The following is a 21,141-nucleotide window of genomic DNA, read 5'->3' on the forward strand; positions in this document are numbered from 1 at the left end:
GCAATAATGCACTCAGTGGAGGGCAGGGGTAAGGGGCGGGTCCGTGGGGGCCTCCAGTGGGGCCAAATCTTCATTAACGCACAGCAGGACGGCATGGGAAATCCAGGACATCCCCAGAAGCAAACAGGCAAATGGGAAGGATGGGAGGGAGTGGTTTTATCTGCCAGAGTGTTACTTGTCCTGCAGTCCGGCACTCTTTCTGTCCCTTTTAATTTACATTCACATACAGCATGTCCATTTACCCACATGCTACATTCATGTGCAGTTGGGTGTTTCCCGACAGTTGAGCGTTTATAATGTTGTTTGGGCGTTTTCTTTTATAGGTGCCTATGAGGTTAGGTCATATGCAAATTTTCAGAATCTGCCTTATTGGCCAGATATAAGCACACATATCAGGATTTTTTCTGTTGCTCTTAATGTGCATGCACATAAATAGCAATGCAGCAAAAATTAGGACAAAAACAAAGAGTAAGCTATGTAAAACATGTATATATTGAATGACTGATGTAACAGGTTGCTTTATTGGGGTGGATTTGTAATCTGTGTGCATGTCAGTGTAGCAGAAGATTTATATCTGTACATTTACATCTTACAAAAACAACCCAGTGTACTTAAGAAAATACACATTATTTAATTTTCCAATTCTAATTTTCTAATTATCTAATGTTAAGTGTTCAGAGTGCTGGCAAGCAGCTTGGACTGCAGAGTCCTCGGGGATCAGTTGATCAAGTGTATAATGTTATAACCCATGCTTTATCTCCCCATTTACTGCTGCTCTGTAAAGACCTGGAGAAACCTCGTCCCACCCCCCCACCTCCCTCAGGCACGGACCCCCTCACGAAGGTAATATCCATGCCATCACTCATTTGGCTCAGGCAGTGGCAGATTTATGACACGTCCAGCTGAGAGGAAGATTTTTGTTAGAGATACAGGGGGTAAGAGGGGAGAATGGGGCAAATGAAAGGCTCTTAAGACGCAGATAGGCCGCTGGGCGGGGACGAGGCTTCTCTTCGTCCTAATTACTTGCAAATTATAAGATTAGAAATAAACTCGCTTTACGAGAGTTATTTATCACTCGTAGGATGTATATCTGGACCCCGATGTGACCCACTTTGCTGAGAACGTGAAGTTTGCGTGACGGAACTGTTCGCTTTGATGTGTTTTTTACATTTGCATTGCCTGTGGGATGCGACAAAGACCTGTACGGGCAGCGGTGTCCCGGATTATCAGGCCACATAGTCACTTCTAGCGGTGGAAACGCTTCCCCTGATTTGTCTTTCAAAAGCCATGCTCTTTGAATGGAATCTACACAACCTGACATCAAAGTGAGAGTGGATCAATGCTGGATCAACACCTTGGTGAGGTGCGAACTGCACCATGTTATCCATGTAATCCTCTGTTAAGTGTATTCGCTCCATTCTCATTCTAATAGACGCTCGGCCTGTCATAAAAAAAACCCAATGAGCCCGGAATTTATAAGGTAGAGCCATCAAATGTTTATTGATCGAAAGGAAACGTGCCATTCAACAGGTTTATTTCAATCTTTTTATTTTTAATAAACAAGACAAACTATTCATAAATAGACATTTATACAAGGAGACGTGAAAAGTGCAAACAGACATCTTATTTAACTGTGACGGTATCAGGATCTAGATGGATGAAACCGGTCTTCTCTCACTTGGGTCCCCGGTGCCTCCGTCTGAAGACGTGCCCGTCCGCCGCCTCCCTCCTGGCGCACACGTGTTTCACCACCACCTGGGCGCAGTCCTCGCAGTTCACCGTGCAGCACCAGTGGAATTTGCAGTTGCAGCTGCTCACCACCTCCGTGCGCCTCTCCTCCACGCGCAGGCCGCACTCGTGACACAGCCTGCGGCAGCTGCGCCTCTCCCACTGGGTGAGCGCCTCGCCGTGCTGCACGCACTCCCGGCCCTCGGTGCCGTACAGGCCCAGGCTGGTGTTCCTGCGGCAGTAGTCCGGCGAGTCCTCCAGGTAGATGAGCTCCGTCTGCGCGACGCTGCCGAACGCGTCCACGATGGCGCCGCGGTTGTCCGCGCTGTTCCCGGCGCGCATGTGCTTCTTGTCGATGTCCAGCTTTTGCGCTTGGCCGTGCTTGATCTTCAAGTAGTTGCCGATCTCTCTGAAATCCGACAGCTGCGTCCAGCAGGTTTGGACGCTGCAGCTCTCGGACATGCCGTGGCATCTGCAGATGCGCTTCATGGTCGCCTTCACTGCCTGTTTGGGGGAAAACGGTGAAGTTAAATAAACGCCGACTAAAAGGTGCCTTCATGTCAGGGTGCATGCTGGTGGTGTGAACGGGTCTTACCAGCCGACCAGCCGCGTTGTTGTGCAGGTTGACAGCAGCCCTGGAGTCCTGGCCCGTCTCCTGCGCGTCCACGTACTGCTTGGCGATCCTCTCCCCGAAATCCACGTTATCACTACAGCCTCCCCACAACCAGCCTCGCCCGCCTGCACATAGGATACATCACTTTAAAATGCTTACAGGTCGAATCCAAGTTTACGAGCAACAGGTGAAACGCATGTAAGACATCTGAGGAAAGTCTGTTCATATAGGACCTCACCAATTTTGCCGTTGTTGGAGACATCACAGCCGCAGTTATCGAGGTCTCCCAGACTACAGTTCCTGGTCAGAGTGTACATGACCCCCGCTGCACTGATGGCGTGGACGAAGGAAGTCTCTCTAGTGGCTGTTAATGAGAGAAAACGGGCCAATTAAGCTTTACAGGGGTGATCAGAGAATATTAAATACTGCAAATATAGAACTAACACGCCCACTTTCACATAGACCCATTACTTTAATTAATGATGTCCTGTGTTATTATATATCCTGCATATTCTGACTTAAACATTGCGCAATACTTAATGAAGAATTGCATGTGCAATCTCAACCTACCTCGTTTTAGTCCTTTGAGCTGCGTTGCGGGGTCGGGACAGTTCCATCTGTCCCACGCAAACTGGTGTTTGCACTCCTCGATCCCACTCCGTGCGCCCCCTTGCACGCTCCTTGCATAGGTGAGATAGGCCTGCAGGAGATGTCACTCTTTTAAAGGCCTCATTCACAATTTGAAAAGTTACTCTAAACTTGTCAGATAAATCTGTTCTTTGGGGTATTTACCTTGGATCCCGTCATAAGAAAGTTACTTGCCACCCTGCGAGGAAGATAAAGAGGTTACAGAATGAGCCCCGAGGGCAGAGTATACAGGAAATATATATATTATAGTAGTAGTATTATATATGATATATTATAGTATCTTACCAAGCATGTCCCGGGCACATTTTGTATAAAAGAGGTAGGAGCCAAAATAATGAATGCGCCATTTTCACCCCTCAAAGTCGAGATAGTTATGTTTTGGTCCCGTGCGCTGCGACTTTCTCTTTTTATTTCAACGCAGGACAAATGGAACTCTTGTTCTTTGTCCCCGAGGTCAGAGAACGCTGATTGGTTGACGGGTTCAGGAAACGCCTATATGCGCACTTCAAAGGATGGCATTAGGCAGCAGTTTATCTTCCTCCCCAAGGCTGTATGACACCAGGGCACCAATATACAAAATTCTTCCGAGTCGTGCATGTTGTAGAAAAATATTTATTAAGTAACATTTTCAATAAAAAATACATAATATAAGACCATTCCCAGCCTTCACAGAAGACAGTTCCAATAAATTCGACCAAGTTTCCCCTAAACATAACATAACATGAGAGTTTGGTACTTAAAACAGTTTGGTTTCCATACAGAATCATTTAAATCAAGTGCATTAAAAGTTTTAAGGTGATGTGATAGTTGAACATTAAAATAACATTATTGCAATACAGAATAATGCGTATTGATGTCTGTAAGGCTGAAATAAATGAAGATGGTGGATGATAGTCAATGCAACGAATGGCAATCAGTGCCGCCGTGCGCGGTGCCTGCGCTTGGCTTTATTTAGTGGTTTTCTCCCACCGTCTTTACGCGCACAGTAATATTTGGTAACAACCTGCGCGCATCTGTCGCACTTCACCGTGCAGCACCAGTGGAACTTGCAGTTGCAGCTGCTCACGACCTCGATGCGCTTCTCCACCACCCGGAGGCCGCATTCGTAGCACAGCCTGCGGCAGCTCTTCCTCTCCCACTGGGACATGTTCTTGTTACCCTTCAGACACTCGCGCCCCTCCGTGCCCTGGAACCCCGTGCTCTGGTTCTTGAGGCAGTAATCCGGGGAGTCCTCCAGGTAGAGGAGCTCCGTGCGGGCGATGCTCCGGAAAGCGTGCGCTATGGCCCCGCGGTTGTCCGCGCTGTTCCCAGCCCTCACCGGCTTCTTGTCCATCTCCAGCTTCTTCGCGTGTTCGTGCTTCATCTTCAGGTAGTTGCCCACCTCTCTGAAGTCGGCCAGCTGCATCCAGCAGGTCTGGATGCTGCAGCTCCCAGACACTCCGTGGCACTTGCAGGCTTTCCTCATGGTGGCTTTGATTGCCTGCCGAGAGAATGAGAGTGTTAGTTGGACATGTAATTATAAAATCTTCCTGTGATTCGATTCCATCTGTTAATACCGATAAATCCCGCCTGATCTGAGTTGTTAATACATGCATTAATCTGAGAGCAAATGAATAAACATCTTAACAAACATAAGTGAGTAATATTCGTCATATCTTACCAGTCTGCCTGCCTCGTTGTTATGCAGGTTGACTGCTGCGCGCGAGTCATGCCCACCTTCCAGCGCGTCCACGAACTGTTTGGAGATCTTCTCTCCAAACGCCACATTATCACTGCATCCTCCCCAAATCCACCCTCTACCACCTGGGGGTTGAAAAGTGTACGTTGTTATTCCAATTCTAAGATTAAAAAAGTCTCACGTTAAGGCCAAGTGTAAAGAGACCACGCATAGCCAACGTCACGTACCGGTCTGTCCAATTCTGGAGTCATCGCAGCCGCAGTTGTCAAAGTCTCCCATACTGCAGTTCTTGGTGAGCGTATACATCACTCCAGCCGCGCTGATGGCGTGGACAAAAGACGTCTCTCTCGTGGCTGCAATCATTGACAAAACAAAAAAGTTAATCACAGTGTTTGTCCACGTAAAATGCGCAAAGGCTGCGCTCAAATACTGTGCGTAAAATGCGCGTAACCCGTGCGTAACGGCAGTACACGAACAAGCCTCCTGCTCATGCTACAAATATGTGGATAGAAATGTCTCACCACTTCGAATGCCGTTGTGTGTGGATAATTGGAGCGTGTTTTCTGGGCAGTTCCACCTCTCCAACGCGAACTGGTGTTTACACTCATGTATTCCACTCTGCGCGCCCACTTGCACGCTGCCGGCATAGGTCAAAAAAGCCTTGGGACAGAAAAACAAAGATTAATGTCAGTCATTTATTCATTAGAAAATCAGCTCAAATATTTAGAGTTACAGCAGAAGTTACGCGGCCCAGACAAAAACATGCATTTACCTTCGGTCCAGTCATGAGGAAATTATTCACCGTCCTATAGAAAGAAAACAGGAAGGAAGCGTTAATCCGAGCTCACTCTCACTATACCAGCAAACACATCACACAAGTACATTTTTTAAATGAATAAATCCAAAAGTAAGCGACCTACCAAGCCAGTGTAAACGGAACCTGACAGCACATGGACAGAACCATGGCTGGGAGGAGAGTCCGAGGTCCCATAACAGCTGTATTCCAACGTGTGTATATCCCGGATGTGTGTGTGTGTGTGTGTGTGCCAGGGGAGAGAGGAAGGCAAACTGAAGTTGTCCGCCAGACTCCTCGCCCGTGATATTTATATGGTCTTGCCCCTTTGATTGACAGATTTGTCCCGCAGGTAACGTTCCACTGTGAAAATGCGTCGACGACGACATTGATTGCTGCGTCCTATAGACAAATAGGAGCCGTCGGTGCATACATGCACTTCAAAGACGTGACGCAGACAGTTAAAACGGCCCCTCATTCATTCACCTGCCGTTCCCAGGGTCCCGTCTACGCCTTTACCACGAGTTGAGTATTACAAAAATACCCCATCGCATAACCTTTATGACCAATAAGCGTAGTTCATGACTCATATAAGCCTCTCTCATATTGATGAAGGAATATTAGGGATTTCTTATTAATGCGTTTTAAGAGAGGTTGGCTGCTGCACCGAGGCCACACTTTAAGACATTATAGACATATGGTTCTCAATTATTACATTACAGGCGTGCGTAACGGGAAATGCAGAACTGAGGGCCGTTTTTGGGGCTGCATAGCTGGAAAACGTTGGGAAATGACACCAGCGTCCCATGGGGGGAAGACAGCGACTACAAAGTCATAAAGTCTTTCAGGAGCTGATGGTTTATAGTCATGTAAATACTGCCTCACACATCGGCGACATTGGCATCGTCGTGATAATAGGATAATAGATGTTTCCATGGGAAACAACTTGGTGTGAAAACAGTCTGGAATTTACAAGACTGAAAACAAATACGAGCTTTAACGTTTTACCAGTAGAGTTAAAATATTGTATTTGTTTTTGTTTTGGTGGGTTTGATTTTTTTTGTTTTTTTTTGTTTGTTAATCATTCATTATACTAATCTAGGTTTATCCATCACATTCAATCCCCCTGATTATCCTCCTTGATTTCACCTCCGCGATCCTCATCATGCCAGTTTCTGCCGTTCCATACTCACACCGTGATTTGATGCGAGAGGAGTTAGTGATTAACATTGCGGCTCTTCGATTAAGTCGCTTACACTTGTCAGGATCCACGTTAAGCCACTCAAAACCCCTTAAAACAACAATGCACTCTGGCCGCTGGACAATGGGCGGACGGCTGGGCGAGGCCGCGCGCACAATGGAGGAGCGGTGTAGGTGAGGATAATCCCCACTAATTAGATATGGCCCGCATTCATTCTGCAATATGACTGAAACCTAGAGCCCCTCGACACCCAGTTGGGAAATAATACAGAGCCATTCAAAAATCATTCATAATTTATCTTTAACCGAAGTGTCCTTTTACCATTTTAATGGGTTAATAACCCGCAGACAATGGGAGGGATGGGTGCTATTTCTCATAAACACCGAAACTCTCAAGGGCAAATCACGTGGTTTAAGTCATTATAAGGCATCATATTAAATTAAATTAAATTATTATTTTTTTATTGGCCAATCAGAAAACCCTATCACCTGACAAATATACTATTAATAGTTGTACAATTATCATAATAAGTCATCCTAACAGCTTCAGCTCCTATGGATTATTTTTTCTTGCAGGTCTAATGTGTATTGCAGCTCGACCCGTCACGCCGGAGGAAACAGCAGGGCAGGGCCTTTGAGCAACACGTTGCTTAAAATAACATGGAGTAGAAATGCGCGCTAATTAAATTGCTCTAACAGACATTTCAGACACATTAGGCCGCGCGGGGAGCGATGACGGGTGATTTGTGGCCATGTTAAAGTGTCCGGAGGTGACGGGCTTGACAGGCCGAGGGAAGGGTGGCAGGACTGCAGACGCCAGCCAGAGACGTCACGTGACCCTTGTAGTGCGGCTGCTGTTGTATAGAATCCAAAAAGCAACCTGTAATAAATAAATAATAGGCGGAAACAATGACATTTTTATTTTATTTTTTTAAATACAATTTTTTTTTTACGATTTTTATGCCACAGTTATATATATATATTTTTTTACAGTTTTGTTTAATATTTTTTTATTCTTTATAACAGTATTGCCAGCAATTCCCGCCCCCCATCTCCTTTCAGCCAACCACATTCCTCCAGCTGAGCATGCTCAGTTACTGCCAGCTAGCAAGACAGCAGCCCATGCCATGCTGTCTTTGGTGGCACTGCGGTCAGTCTTCACCACTCTGATGTTGTTGTACACTGAATTACATAAAGTAGGACGGCTGCTATTTATCAATTTTTAACTGACATGTTAATATGATCAGTTTCCCAGGGTCCAGGGTGAGGTCGTCAAATAGCTTGATGCTTTTTCAAGGTTGTCAATTTACTCCCATAGAAAAATAAATGGCAGATATTCACATTTGTGAAGCTTTAATCATTGACACTTTTGACTTTTTTTCTTCGCTTAAGAATGGCAAGAATTCACCCATTTATCAGAATTGCCAGTAAATATTATGTCAATTGATCAGGTAATCGTTTAATGCCAAGTAAAAACCTACAATCCTGCCTTGTTGAGCCAATTAAGATCAAGGATGATCATGATTAGAACTTGAGTTTTGTCCTTAATTTATTAACGTGTGAGTCACTTCTTGTATGCACTTGTATGGATTATGCTTTTAATATTAGCCACTTGGAGTACATATACTATTATTATTATTAAGGTATGAAAATGTGTGTATTCTTGAATGTTTCTTTCAGTGAAGCACACTGGAATATGTTATTCACAATCATCTTTTTTTTAATATGCATTCAGATGAGGCGTGAATTACGTGATTGTATGCTACGACACTTATAGTGTGGACAAATAGCATGTTATTGTTTATTGCCTCCAGGTGTGCACTGGGGTCTGGAGTTTGCACATGGACATAAAAGAGACAGCAATATGCACAGGACTGACTGGTTCCATGTCTTCATATTTATTTCATAAAGAAAAGTAAAAAGTTTATTAAGAAAACATCCCACGTGATTAGACTCCGATTTCTCCCATGTCCATAGACCCCCCCCTCCCTCCCCCCTCCCTCCCTCATAGCCTGGATGCCTGCCTATCTCTCTGTGCTACATCACTACACCACTCCCCAGTTTGGCAATATTGGAGACATGTTAGCTATAGGCTAACAGTGCAAGACAGGCAGCCAGGCTAAAGTTTCCACACCCGAGTGGTAAGAGAGCCCCCGTGCGATGGATGCCATATACGGCACCCCAGGGAGCTCAAGAGCACCCTTTTTTTTTCAGAAGACAACGTAAGAGATTGAAATACTGTGATAATCAAAAGAAAGTGCTTTTTGCTGTGGCATCTCAGCTTCTTTTCTTCGTGTGCTGAGAAGTCAAGGTGTGGCATCGCCTTTCCTCTCTTGCTCGATGGCTGGGGAAGGAGGAAAACCATAGTTTAGGTCAGCGGGCGTGTGTGTGTGTGTGTGTGTGTGTGTGTGTGTGTGTGTGTGTGTGTGTGTGTGTGTGTGTGTGTGTGTGTGTGTGTGTGTGTGTGTGTGTGTGTGTGTGTGTGTGTGTGTGGTGCATGTGTGAGAGGAATGCGGCTTTTTGATAGACTGTGATGTGCTGATGTTGCAGCAATAACATTTATTTTGTTGTTGCCGCTCTGCTAGCTGAGCATGGAGTCTTTTGACAGAAGTGATGAGTAGCTACTGACTGTTGAACATGTTGCAGGGGGATCAAGGCACCAATGCTGCACAGAAACACACACACACACACACACACACACACACACACACACACACACACACACACACACACACACTCACTCTCTTTGGTGGGCAGAGGGTTTTTCTCTTTCGTCTCCGTCTTCTTCAGCTTTGTCTTGTCGAAACTGGCGATCTCGGCCATGTCGGGCTTGTCAGACATTTTGGCTGTGGAAGATGAGAAAAAAAAACACCTGAGCGTCACACGTTTGACCCCTTCCTGTCCGCCATCACGCCGATAATGCGGCAGAACGTAACACACACGCCTAACTGCATGATGTCTGTCGTGGAAGAGCGATATCTTTTACCTGTCATCACTGGAACTGTCAAAAATGTGGATTGGAGGCTTTGTCTGATAGTGACTAATCTAAGCGCCTGCACATAAAGGGAGTGGCTATGACACGTGCAGCTCATGTCCACATGGATGCCTGTGAGTGGTGGCTGCCTCACACATGCTCCGTCTTCATATTCTCTCCAAAATGCCTATGGAGCCGACACATGTCTATTTTTACCTAGCTGTCTGTTCCTTCCTTTGTCTTTTTTTGCTTTTGCCTCTCCGATGCTGAGGGCTTTGTTCTCTTCCTCCGCATCCTCTCTCTCTCTCCCTCCCTCTCTCTCTCTCTCTGCCTCTGCATCCACCCCTGCAGCCTCGTGGATCTAGGCAGTGCTCCACTGCAGTCCTCTTTGCCACCTAGCCGCAGGTCTGACTAATCTGTCTTGCACAGTCTGGCCCAGTCACGCCTGTTCCAGCCCCTCCTCTGCTAAGAGTGGAAATGTGACGCGCCCACCAGCCCCGCAGCCAGTCATTTGCAAAGCAAGCTACTGTAAAAACCATTCCTCGCTAGACTGAATTTCAATGGGGCCTAATAGAATCGGTTTGACATAGAAGTACATGCTGGGCACGCGGCCAGAATTTGAATTATTTCAGTTTCTTGAAACGAGGAGCACTGAATGGTTTCCTCGATTACCCTCTAGCTACAAACGGTGACTAAGAAAAATCCCAAGACGTGATATTAACAGTAGCAGTTATAATCTCACATATTTTCACTCCTGCAGTATACTAATTATACGAATAGCTGCTCTATTGTTCCTTCATCACCATCATCATCATCGTCCTCAGCATCCCTCTTTCACATCGTTTCACAGCTCCCACCAGCTCATCCAGCCACACCCCGATTCCTTTGTTTGACTCGAGTAAAAACAGAGGCAGAGAAAGAGACACGGAGACATTCAAGAAACACAGTGAAAGGAGAGGCTTACCGGTGTTCAACACAGCAGTGGGCTAAAATCCACCAGCGGAGAGAGTAGGGAGGGATAGAGGCACAGAGATGGAGAAGGGAGAGCGATGCGGAAGCGGAGTGAGTCTGCCGGTGTGTGCACGCCTGCCTGCCTGCATCCAGGGTGTGGGTTTAAGAGGGAGGGAGGGAGGGAGAGAGAGAGGGGGGAGAGAGAGTGCCTGAGAGCTTGGTCAGCCTTCCTCCTCGTCATCAATATTAATGTTCCCGAGGGGGAAACCAGCCGCTGATCGATCACAGATGTGCAGTTAATGTTCATCTGAGATTGGTTAGAATAAATTAGGAGGTATTATATATTAAATATGGGTGTTATAGATTGTATTATACGTTGTTTGCCCCCCGAATAGGTCAGGGACACAATTCATGAGGTGGCAGAAAGATGATTTTTTTCTCTATATATAATCATAACGCTCCATATGAATGATAATGCGTTTTTATAGCACCACTCAAAGTGCTTTTACACGACAGGCCAACGCTTTCACACACACGTTCATGCACCGAGGGCAGAGGCGACCGTACAAGGTGCTCGTCAGGAGCTAATCTAATGCTCATCGGCATGCTGTTGGCACAGAAGGCTGCAGTTTGGAAGAGACCGGAGGAACGGGGGGGGGGGATCGAACTGCCGCTCTTCCAGATTAGTGGATGACTTCCTGACTCACAGGCGGCCCACCATAACTTATATGCACTATGACTGTACTTCTGGAATATTCATTACATGCTGAGAACGTGCCAGAGTTATGGGTATTTACAAGATTGCATGTCATGCAATGACTTGCAATCGTTTTTTAAAGGGGACATATTTCATTTGACATATTTTGGTTATTTTTATAAGGACGAGTATGAGTCATGGACCGGTGCCACATACTACAGCATTTATAGCCCACACACATTTGCAGTGACCATCCTTAGTAAGGCCTTCATACAAATACACAACGCTTAACAATAAAATATCTACAAAAACTGTAAAACTCAATCTGGTTTATAATAATGGTCAGTGGGAATTGATATACCCAAATGTTCATTTATCCCTCTATAATTTTCCATCTCTATACATTTCCATATCCATCCTTGCACTGCAAGTCAAAGCAATGTAGAAAACCTCTATTTATATATTTAATGTAAGTGTGTGGGGCACGGACCAGTTCCATTTAGCACAGCATTTATAACCCAAGCTAGTTTCCAGTGACCCTCCTTAGATGGTCACTCAGAAAAACCCCCCACAAAACTTAAAAAAATAAAGTGAAAAATATATACAACTCAAACGATACAATAACATTTCCATCAAACTCAATGACGAATGAGCATCATATGTGACTGCATGTCATTAAGAGTTGAAACTCTTAAAAAAATAAAAATAAATTGCTCAGCTGATCAACAAAATTAATCAACTACAGTATTTTGATAAGCGATGAATCGTCAAAGCAGTGTTTTAAATGAATTTCTTTTCTTAGTGCTAGCCCTACACATAATCATGCATCATGTTACCTCACTGCTGATTATTTTACTAAAACTTAGAGCTGGTTTTGGTATTGGTTATTTACATATCTGCATGTATGGTTTTAACAGTTGTCACATCCTTTATATTGCAACTGATCAAACGGCTCTCGATCACATCAGGCTCTCATAAAGCCGTGACACACAGAGCCCCCGGCCCTCTGCTGACATCATGAACCCCGCCGGTCTTCCCCCTGTAATCTCACGGGAGCTCCGGTTACGGGCGTGCCGGTGCAGCCGGAGAGGGCATCCGCCTCAGAATAGCACGGTGATGCTGAGTCAACGTGACCTCAGCCTCTTTGAAATGATACAATGAGCCCAGCCTGCGGGTGTGCTGGTAACACTGGTGCTGCTGTGACATCATATTACTGGATGACTGGGTGTTGCTGGATCATGATGAGGTCATAGTGTGCATACCTCAAAGTGCTCTGCAAGGAGGCTGCATCACCACCTGCTGGCTGAAGGCTGGAACTGCTTCTTTTAAGAAGAGCCCGTCATGCATGTGGACCTGAACGCCATTGGCTCTGCTAACATGCAGCCTTGTTGCATTATGGCTCCACGTGAACCAGACTCTCCTATGTGTTAGACCTATGGAGCTAATTATACGCCTGTGCTCTTCAAATCACATCCTAATTCAACCTTTGAGAGCCGTGTTTCTATACAGCTGTTTGTCTCTGTGTGTGTGTGTGTGTGTGTGTGTGTGTGTGTGTGTGTGTGTGTGTGTCTGTGTGTGTGTGGATCTTTGACCTTCTCTAAATTTGCCCTCGTATTAACCTTTCTGTTTGAAATGTTATCATATCCGAAGCTCGGAGATGAGATGCACACTGACAAAGGTCAGACTTAACAGCCAAATGACCTATCAGGATAGCCAGGGAGACCAGTGCTCGTTGGTGGATGTTAATAGACCAGTAGACCTTTTCTGGGATCACGTCTGTCTCCACGCTGTTTGTCAACGTCCGGATGACTGACAGCGTCGGCGATGGACACACTTTGAGGTTTGTAACAACCTGTGCATTTGATGTATCTGAGGATGGGTAGATGTTTAAGCTGGAACATCCATCTACTCCAATACCAATATTCAAAATATGCAATGAGGGGTGTAAACACAGGATGGCAGCACAGGACTAGTTAAAAATGTTCAGGAGCTGAGATGAACAGGCAGTGAGCGCCCACCAGGGTGCGCTCATCCTCCAGCACCAAGCAGCATAACAGCTTGAGTCCTGCACTAATGTGATTTAAAAAAAAATATTTTCCAAACACAGTTTTCTTCCACGCCTGTGTGTTGATAGCAAGTCGAGTCTCAAGCCAGATAGTATAATGGTTTACACTAAGAGACAACAGGAGATGATTCACATCATGGAAAACAGGAGGTTCCAGAAAATAGTAAAGCAACATTTACTCTCATGAATATGTTCTGCGTTTGATTTGTTAGAGAATGTGTGGTTTGTGTTACATTTAGCTACCAGGTCAGTGAGGATGGGATGTAATGCTCAATGTACCAACGTGGGTAAATAAATCAACCTCAGAGTCGTGTAATAAGTCTGTATCATCTGTAGTTGGAGCCCTTTTGGCTTTTTGACTGAGAGTAGGCACTTATATATTGAATACACTGTTGCCTATGAAGTTGGAATATTTTTATTCCTATTTAAATGCATCAGTAATCACTTTTAACCCAATTTGTGTCCCATAGGTGAAATGAATTCATGCATAACATTTGTTTCTCGCTATAAAGACAAGATATTTGCATATTACCCAACTTTATGGGCGACCCTGTATATATAGATATTTTCAGCATGTTAGTGAGTCTATCAGCATGCTTTTAGCGTTTAGCTCAAGCACCATTGCTGCTTAAGTGCAGCCTTAACAGAGTCGCTAGCACATCTGTGGACTCTCCATTCTCGTTTTATTACAGTTTACAATTTGCTTCTCATCTTCCCGCCATCGCGCTCCTCACACTTCCTCCCCGGCTCACGTGCTAGCCGGCTGCAGCTGTGCTCTCCGAAGCTCGGCTAAATTAGCGGCTCTTCCCTCAGACGCATTAAACGTTAACGGGAACAGACACTTGCACTTCACACGCAGGTGGATTTATTTTTCCTCATCCAAGTTTGCTGGAAGATGAGATTAAGTGTCGGCAATAAATTATGTGTAATTACCAACCGCATTCACACAAAATGTGACGCTGCCAGGCATTTTTTAAAGTTCTTTTTTTTATCAGCCTTAACCACCGGAATGACAGGAAATCTATATGCAGGGGCCTTTTTATAAATCATCCTTTTAGTCTGTCAGTCATTGTAAGAGTTATCTCTCAAATAAGTCTGATTATGCATGTTCAAAGAGGACTCGACTAAATTGAGCTATTGTGCAGACATGCCAGACTGGAGATTTGTGGGATGTGTAGGACGGGTAAGGATCAGTAAGACCAGACTAATGATGCGTCGTTTGATTGGGGCCCTGTATTCCTTCACCCCGGCCAATGAGCTGAGAGCATCTCAGTGTGGAGGAGTTATCTCACTTAGCCAGCTGGAGGACAGTGACAGAGATGAAAAGAGAAGAAGGAGAACCAGCAGAGAGAGAGGAGATGAGATGGAGAGAGAGAGATGAGGGATGAGGAAGAGCTAGATGGAGGATTAGTTCACTGAAAACACTAAATTTATAATGTATCAGGTATCGGGGCGTAATGGCGACCTCTGAGTTGGATGCCTGTCATGGTCAGTTTGTTGCGTGCTGCTTTTTGTGTGTGTTTGTTTGTGTATTACATCACTCATCATTCCCTGAAATATCTATATAGTGAGCTTAAGCTTTGTTTGCGAGGCTTAACACATCAAAGTAAACGTCCTCCACGCATATCCCTTTTTCAATATCCCTCCCTCATCTCCTCCTCCAGTGTTCCCTCCACTTTTTCTCCGGGATGAACGCAATATATTAAGCACGCAAACAGCCCGAGGCTCGAATGGATTAAGCGTGCGATCGATGCTTTAAATACACGTAAATTCGGTAAATTAAATGAACAAATGAGTGACAACACAAATAAATGTATACTCATTTGTTAACGGCTCAAAGGAGGGAGGATATTGAAAGAGCAATCTCCTGCCTTGAGGATTTTGAAAGTGAGTGTGTTGCAAGTTGATTATCGCTGGCAATTAAAATGACAATTAGTAACTAAGCGTTGTGGCAGTATTGCAGCTTTATTCCAGCCGTATTGGAGGGATTTCTGCCTTTTTGTCAACAAAGTCTTGAACGAACAGATTTGACTGGAAACTTGCGGCTATCAAACTGTCGTTTCTGTCGTTCGTGAATTGATTAGTCGACTTTTCTTTCCCTACTCCGTATTTGACAGAATTTAAACCTTCCTTCTCCAGTTGATTTTCGTGTGCCGTCTATATGGGGACCAGACTGGTCGCTCAGTGTAATTTGTTCAAGATCTATCTCCGTTTTCCATCTCATCCGGTGAATAGATGTTCGGCCCGTTGCTACTGCAGATTTCAGGAGCAGATAAGAGTCGTGTTTGTGTTGAATCAGTCTTTTGATGTGTCTCGTTTTCCAGATAAGTACTATAATCTGGTTTGTCGGGTGATGTTCTTTATCCTGAGTCTATAGGAGCGGCCCTCGAGTGAGGTTGCTATTATGAACCTCACAAGCAGTTGACAGGAGAGGCCTTTAATGGAGTTATGTCATATTCTTATCAGCAGATTCTTCTTTGAATATAGATCTTTTTGTGTATCAGATGTCGGCGGGTACTTTGCCTTTCTTGGTTGCTTGTCCTAATTGCTCAGGTTGGCGGTGCATATCCAACGATGACATCTTCAGGCCTGATTAATGTAATAAATCGATAAATCACAACATGCAGATGAACAGGAGAGGGAGCTGAAATCACACAAATTCAAAACCAGCTAAAAACACAAAAACACAGGGAACGGAGAGGTCTGACGTGTGAGCTGTGGGCATCTGCATTGTACGAGTCATGTTTGCTAGTAGCTGTCGTTGTTTAAAAATTCTAAATATATAGTGTGATAAATGTAAATGCATCGTAAAAAAAGATCCTTTCTGTTTTCTAGCGACTTTGTGTTGCGGGCTAAACTCAAATTCATATTATATGCATCTTATATCTTATATCATGCAATCAGGCACATTTATCATCTTAAAATTAAGCACCGTTAAGTGGTCTATAATCCCCCCATCACATGAGCTGAGTAACTTTATTCTCATCATACTTTTTCTCGCTAAAAAACAAGGTTCAGAGTTTTTAAAATCCAAACACTAACGAGTAAAACATGACAGCCAGTGGAAAAAGAAGCTTCCAGAATATATTACTCTCATGAAAATGAAAAATCAGAATGCAGTGTGCATCATGTACCGCAGCTCTGCAAATCATTTGTTAGAATATTTTTTTTTTTTTTTTTTTTTTTGACAACAAAACCTTTCGTTAGTGAGGATTTGTTGTGTTAATTTCATGTAATAGGTCTCTACGGATACAATGTACTCCTCAATGCAACAGAGTGAGGAAGTCAGAGTTGTGCTTGAAGCGGTCTGTATCACTGTGTTCATGAGAGGAAGTCATTTTGTAGTAAATCCCATTATTCTTTTCTGGAGGAAAATCGTTGTCACAGTCGCACTCAAGACAGCCAATGTCTTCTTAAAGGGTGTGAGTCCCAACACCCCTTAAAAGATACCCAGAATGCATCAGTATTAACTGGTTTTCTAATACAATCAGATGTGTTATTTGTGATGGTTTTCCATGATCCAGACGGTGCCTCTGCTTAGAAATGAGTTGTTAAACTAAAAGTTTGGAATTTTGCAAATAACAGCGAACGTCATGGAGCAACATGTGTAGTATATTACAAATGTATGCCATATCTTTATTATAACAGCACTGATTTCATTTCCACTGTCTCCCAGACCTAAAAGAAGCTGTATTTATGCGTTCCTGAGTCAGCAGCCCACGAGGATGCAGTCCTTTGTGATCCTATACAGTAAGAGCTGTTGACTGCAACATTGAAATGCTGTACAGGCTGAATGAGTCATAGCAGCTTTCAAGGAGCATCTAGTTATTTATAACTCTGCGTCCAAGCCTCCAATGGTGACCAAGAAACTGTGAGATGTCCACCTCCCAGACTCTGGCACAGCCTTTAATGGACAGAAATATAACAAGGCTGCAGGCTAATTGGAGACCAGCATCTAGTGTAGAGGACGTATTTTTGGATTGCAACAGTTACACACGTACTGTACTGCAGCAGTCAACTCATAGCACCATCCCCCTTCTACCTTTGACTGGTTTAAAAATGCAGAGTACAGTATTAAACTACCACATTCCCAGATGTATATTATTAATATTTGATCCATTATTTAAAGCACCTTTAACGAGTGCCCTGAATCCTTCCCGGCACATTGTGAAGTCTATTTGATTCGGCGATGATGAATTGTAATGGCTTTGTCAGCGCTGTCAGCCTGTGTTTTCTAGGCCTCTGGAACGAGAAATCAATACAGAGGTTGGCTTGGCGCTGGATGTGAAGTGGCAAGGTCAGCATGCAGACGTGGTGTCGAGCTGAGACGGCGGCAGAAGGGAAGAAACGCAACTTTTATTAGGAACACTTTGAGCATTAAGACGCACACTTTGTGCTTCCAATTCCTTTATTTTTTCATCCTCCGGTTTGCGATGAGAGCAACTGTGGATCAAAAGGGTGACTGTCGGGTTCCTCTCATGCTTTTGGAAAATAAAAGCTCTACCACTCCTCTTCCCTCCTCTTGAAAATAAAAAGTATTCACCTTTTCCGTCCAAACTACTCCCGCAACCCTATGAGTCATCTAAATTGGTCAAAATGGGTGCCATGATAATAAACCGTAAGTATATCTGGGAGGTTGGGAGCAGAGTGGTGGAGAACAGAAAGATGGAGCCTTTTAATTTGTGCACCTTTCAGCACCAGTGGCAACCAAAAAAAAAAACAAAAAAACAGGTTTTGTTTTGTTTTATAGCAGCTCCACACTGTCGGTGGATACGGGGTGACATCTGTTCAGGAATCCCCGCTCATACACCTGAAAGGCTTCGGCGAGCTTCCTCTGAAATAGAGAGATTAATAAATGTCCCGATGACTGCTTTAGGATTTAAAAAAAAAACACACACACGACACAGGAAGTGTGTGTGTGCGGGTGCATCGTCGCCAGGCACAATATGCTGTACGTTATCTCCACGCAGCCACCTGTTTATATGAAGGGAGTCAACAAACATCATATGAATTCCAATAAGGCTCACCCTCAGAGTACACACACTTCATCATCATGGAGCTAGCACTGTTCACTGTAATCTAAATCCCTTATTTGAAAGCTGCGTGTGTGTGTGTGTGTGTGTGTGTGTGTGTGTGTGTGTGTGTGTGTGTGTGTGTGTGTGTGTGTGTGTCAGAGAGAGGGGAGGACGGCAGCGGGGGGAAGGAGATTAAACCCTGCAGTTTGCAGTGGTCTTATGGGGTCTGCATGTGCAGAGTGGGGTTAAGATAATGGGGTCTCCGGTATCAACAAGGGATTGATCGCGGGGTTAATTAGTGAGAAGGGTGCATATCGTCAAACTGACAGAGATTTAAAGGAAAACACACCGGAATGAGTCCGATTTGAGGCCCAGACTTGTGGTCTTCTCCTGCACAACCGCTCTGTTTTTAGGATACTGAAATCAAAATGCAACAATAAGGCCGTAGACTTTTAAACAAGCTTCTTTTTTCCCCCCAAGTTAAAAACTCTTCTGCTGAATATTCACCTCGTGTGCTGCTCCGGTTTTTCAGTAAGGAAATAAGACTTTTTAAACGGTAAACGTGTTGAGAATTAAAGCTGCTAATCCCGAGGATTAATACAATTGAGTTTGCAGGATTTTGGTAATGCCCCGCTTCCTAAGCTTTGCCCATTAGGCACCTGCTGCTGTCACACTCCAATGGCCTCACAGGAAATTGCCTGTTTTTTTTTCGAAGGGACGAGAGTGTGCCAGGGCATTTCAACGGGCGACACAGAAAAACCACTTGCACGGCCGCCACGCTACACAAAAGCGGGAGGTGAGATTTTTTTTTTTTTTGCTGTTCCTCGTCCTTTGGCTTTATGAGCCCAATTACCAGCTCCGGTGTGTGTTTGTGCGTGCGGACGCGGCGGTGCGTGTCTGCAGACAGGTGCGTCAGCAGACCCTGACAGTCAGATTTCATGCACCAAAGGCTGTGCCACAAACGCACACAGAAGAGATGATTGGCCCGTGGCTCCTCCAGGACGCTTTCCCAAACACGATGATTTCGAGGAGCCAATTGTGAGCGAGCTGCTGGCCACAATTACCATACGTCCTCACCTCGCCTCCCCGTACTGCCTCGAAAACAAAGCTGCAGAGATTGCACAGCTTGTCGGCTCAGATTCTTTTTTAGCATTTACACAATATTTGGAGAGATGATGTTCTACAACTATATGCATTTTTCCCCTAAGGTTGTAAATAGCCTTCACCCACCCACGAATGCTAAACTATGTCGTAAACCTGACATTTGAACGGCGTGCTGTGCTCACACACTGTGATTATGGGCTTGGATACATCATCAAAAATGATATATTATATTTATTTTCTCTTGGAGTTCAAATTTTGAATAGAAAGTGACAGCCCACTTCACTATTCTATGGCTTGGATTCACTTCTGTGCCAGCGTGTATGTAAGTTGTGGTTTAAAGCTGCAGCTTTTGACATGTGTGATCATTTGAAAGCATTAGAAGGTTGAAGTTGAGAAGGAAAATGTACAATAATTTCTGACAAATAATCAAAAATATGTCGTTTCACACACCAAATTGTGTTTCCGTGTCACAGGCACAGAGAAAAGCAGCAGCAGTAGTGCTACATGCCAATAGGTGGTGACACTGACATGCCTTTTATACTGTTTACTGCTGGATTCATATGCAAGGGGTTAATGGGAGTCCCACCATAGTGGGTCACTCATTTCTTTGTGGACGACTGTTTTGAAGCCTTGAGTTCAGCATTTAGTCCGTCGCCATCTTGGTTTTTTTTTTGTTGCAGTCAGAAGTGGAAGACATTTGTAGGCAATCGAAATGTTACATTTAACTTTCAAAGGGTTAAAGTCTAAGACGAAATCAGAGACAACAGGACATCGCCATGGTAGCGACCTGTCAATCACAAGGTAGCCACGCCCTAAGCATACCTGTATTTTCGTCTACTTGATTCGAAATGGGACATTCATTTATTGGATGAACATCATGCTGTCTTGAAGAAGACTTGAAACTCGAGACTGAGACCATAAAATCCTGTTCGCAGAGATTTTTTCTCATAGACTTCCATGCAACCAGACATCTTTTTTGGGTTGCCTCCTGCTGGCTGTTAGAAAGAATGCAAGTTTAAAGCACTTTAAGGCACCTTGGCTTTACTTTTCAGAACCACAGTCTGTTTTTTATTTATAATGTAGTATGTGATGGTGGACATTTTTGAGGAACTAGCCTTTAACCCCGTAATACACAACTATAAATCTGCTTTGAAGAAAGCAAGAGTAATTCACCGGGTCCAGAAACTCGGTGTGAGCGAGTCACAACCTTTACAACCCAGTTCTATTAGGTGTAAAAAGAAAGAAGCAAAGAAATCTGTGTTCCTCAACATGGGCTTAATGAAAAAAAACAAAACACAAAACTAGCCTCGGCCCTTTTGATCGACCTGGTGTTTGAATGAAACTTTTCTCAACCTATTCACCCCTTTGGCATCCTATTTTGATCCATCTATAAATCACACACCAGGCGTCTTATGTATTAAAGCACCAGCGAGAGAGCAATGCATCACACGATTACAAATAGAAACGCATCATTGCAGCGCCACGGCCGGCGATGGAAAACAACAAGTTGAAACACTCCATCCGTATGGTAGGCAAATGGCCACGGAGGCCTTTCTTTTCCCCGAGCAGACAGAGGGTGCCAAGTCCTCGTGCGCTTTGCTCATTCCTTCGCACTTACACCCCTATACGGCGTATAAATAGGCCAGCGCATGTCATTATCTCCCCATTTGTTTCC

General features: G+C 44.4%; 3 protein-coding genes across 4 annotated transcripts; all 3 read right to left on the bottom strand.

The window, feature by feature from the left end:
- Nucleotides 1–1,667: 1,667 nt before the first annotated feature.
- LOC311013159 (protein Wnt-8-like) lies at nucleotides 1,668–5,543 on the bottom strand. The gene is made up of 5 exons (XM_084009116.1): nucleotides 5,440–5,543; nucleotides 5,189–5,327; nucleotides 2,580–2,705; nucleotides 2,324–2,466; nucleotides 1,668–2,232 (listed from the first exon to the last, which is right to left on the bottom strand). Exons 1-5 carry the CDS (start codon nucleotides 5,452–5,454, stop codon nucleotides 1,675–1,677), a joined length of 981 nt encoding a protein of 326 aa, XP_083865242.1. The 5' UTR covers nucleotides 5,455–5,543; the 3' UTR covers nucleotides 1,668–1,674.
- Nucleotides 3,903–5,030, bottom strand: LOC311013345 (protein Wnt-8a-like; the record flags this gene model as incomplete). Its single annotated transcript, XM_084009365.1, has 3 exons — nucleotides 3,903–4,469; nucleotides 4,650–4,792; nucleotides 4,895–5,030. 3 exons carry the CDS (start codon nucleotides 5,028–5,030, stop codon nucleotides 3,903–3,905), a joined length of 846 nt encoding a protein of 281 aa, XP_083865491.1.
- A 2,949-nt stretch (nucleotides 5,544–8,492) lies between the features above and the next one.
- Nucleotides 8,493–10,758, bottom strand: tmsb2 (thymosin beta 2). Of its 2 annotated transcripts, none has more exons than XM_084009697.1 (3): nucleotides 10,599–10,758; nucleotides 9,402–9,506; nucleotides 8,493–9,004 (listed from the first exon to the last, which is right to left on the bottom strand). In XM_084009697.1, the coding sequence occupies exons 2-3, from the start codon at nucleotides 9,499–9,501 to the stop codon at nucleotides 8,967–8,969; spliced, it is 138 nt and encodes a 45-aa protein (XP_083865823.1). In that variant the 5' UTR covers nucleotides 9,502–9,506; nucleotides 10,599–10,758; the 3' UTR covers nucleotides 8,493–8,966. The 2 variants fall into 2 exon arrangements, with proteins under 2 accessions (XP_083865823.1, XP_083865822.1); XM_084009696.1 differs by lacking the exon at nucleotides 8,493–9,004 and adding an exon at nucleotides 9,227–9,325 and having other exon boundaries at nucleotides 9,364–9,506.
- Nucleotides 10,759–21,141: the final 10,383 nt, after the last annotated feature.

This window comes from Eutrigla gurnardus (assembly GCF_963514095.1).
Source record: "Eutrigla gurnardus genome assembly, chromosome: 5".
Classification (NCBI taxonomy): Eukaryota; Metazoa; Chordata; class Actinopteri; order Perciformes; family Triglidae; genus Eutrigla; species Eutrigla gurnardus.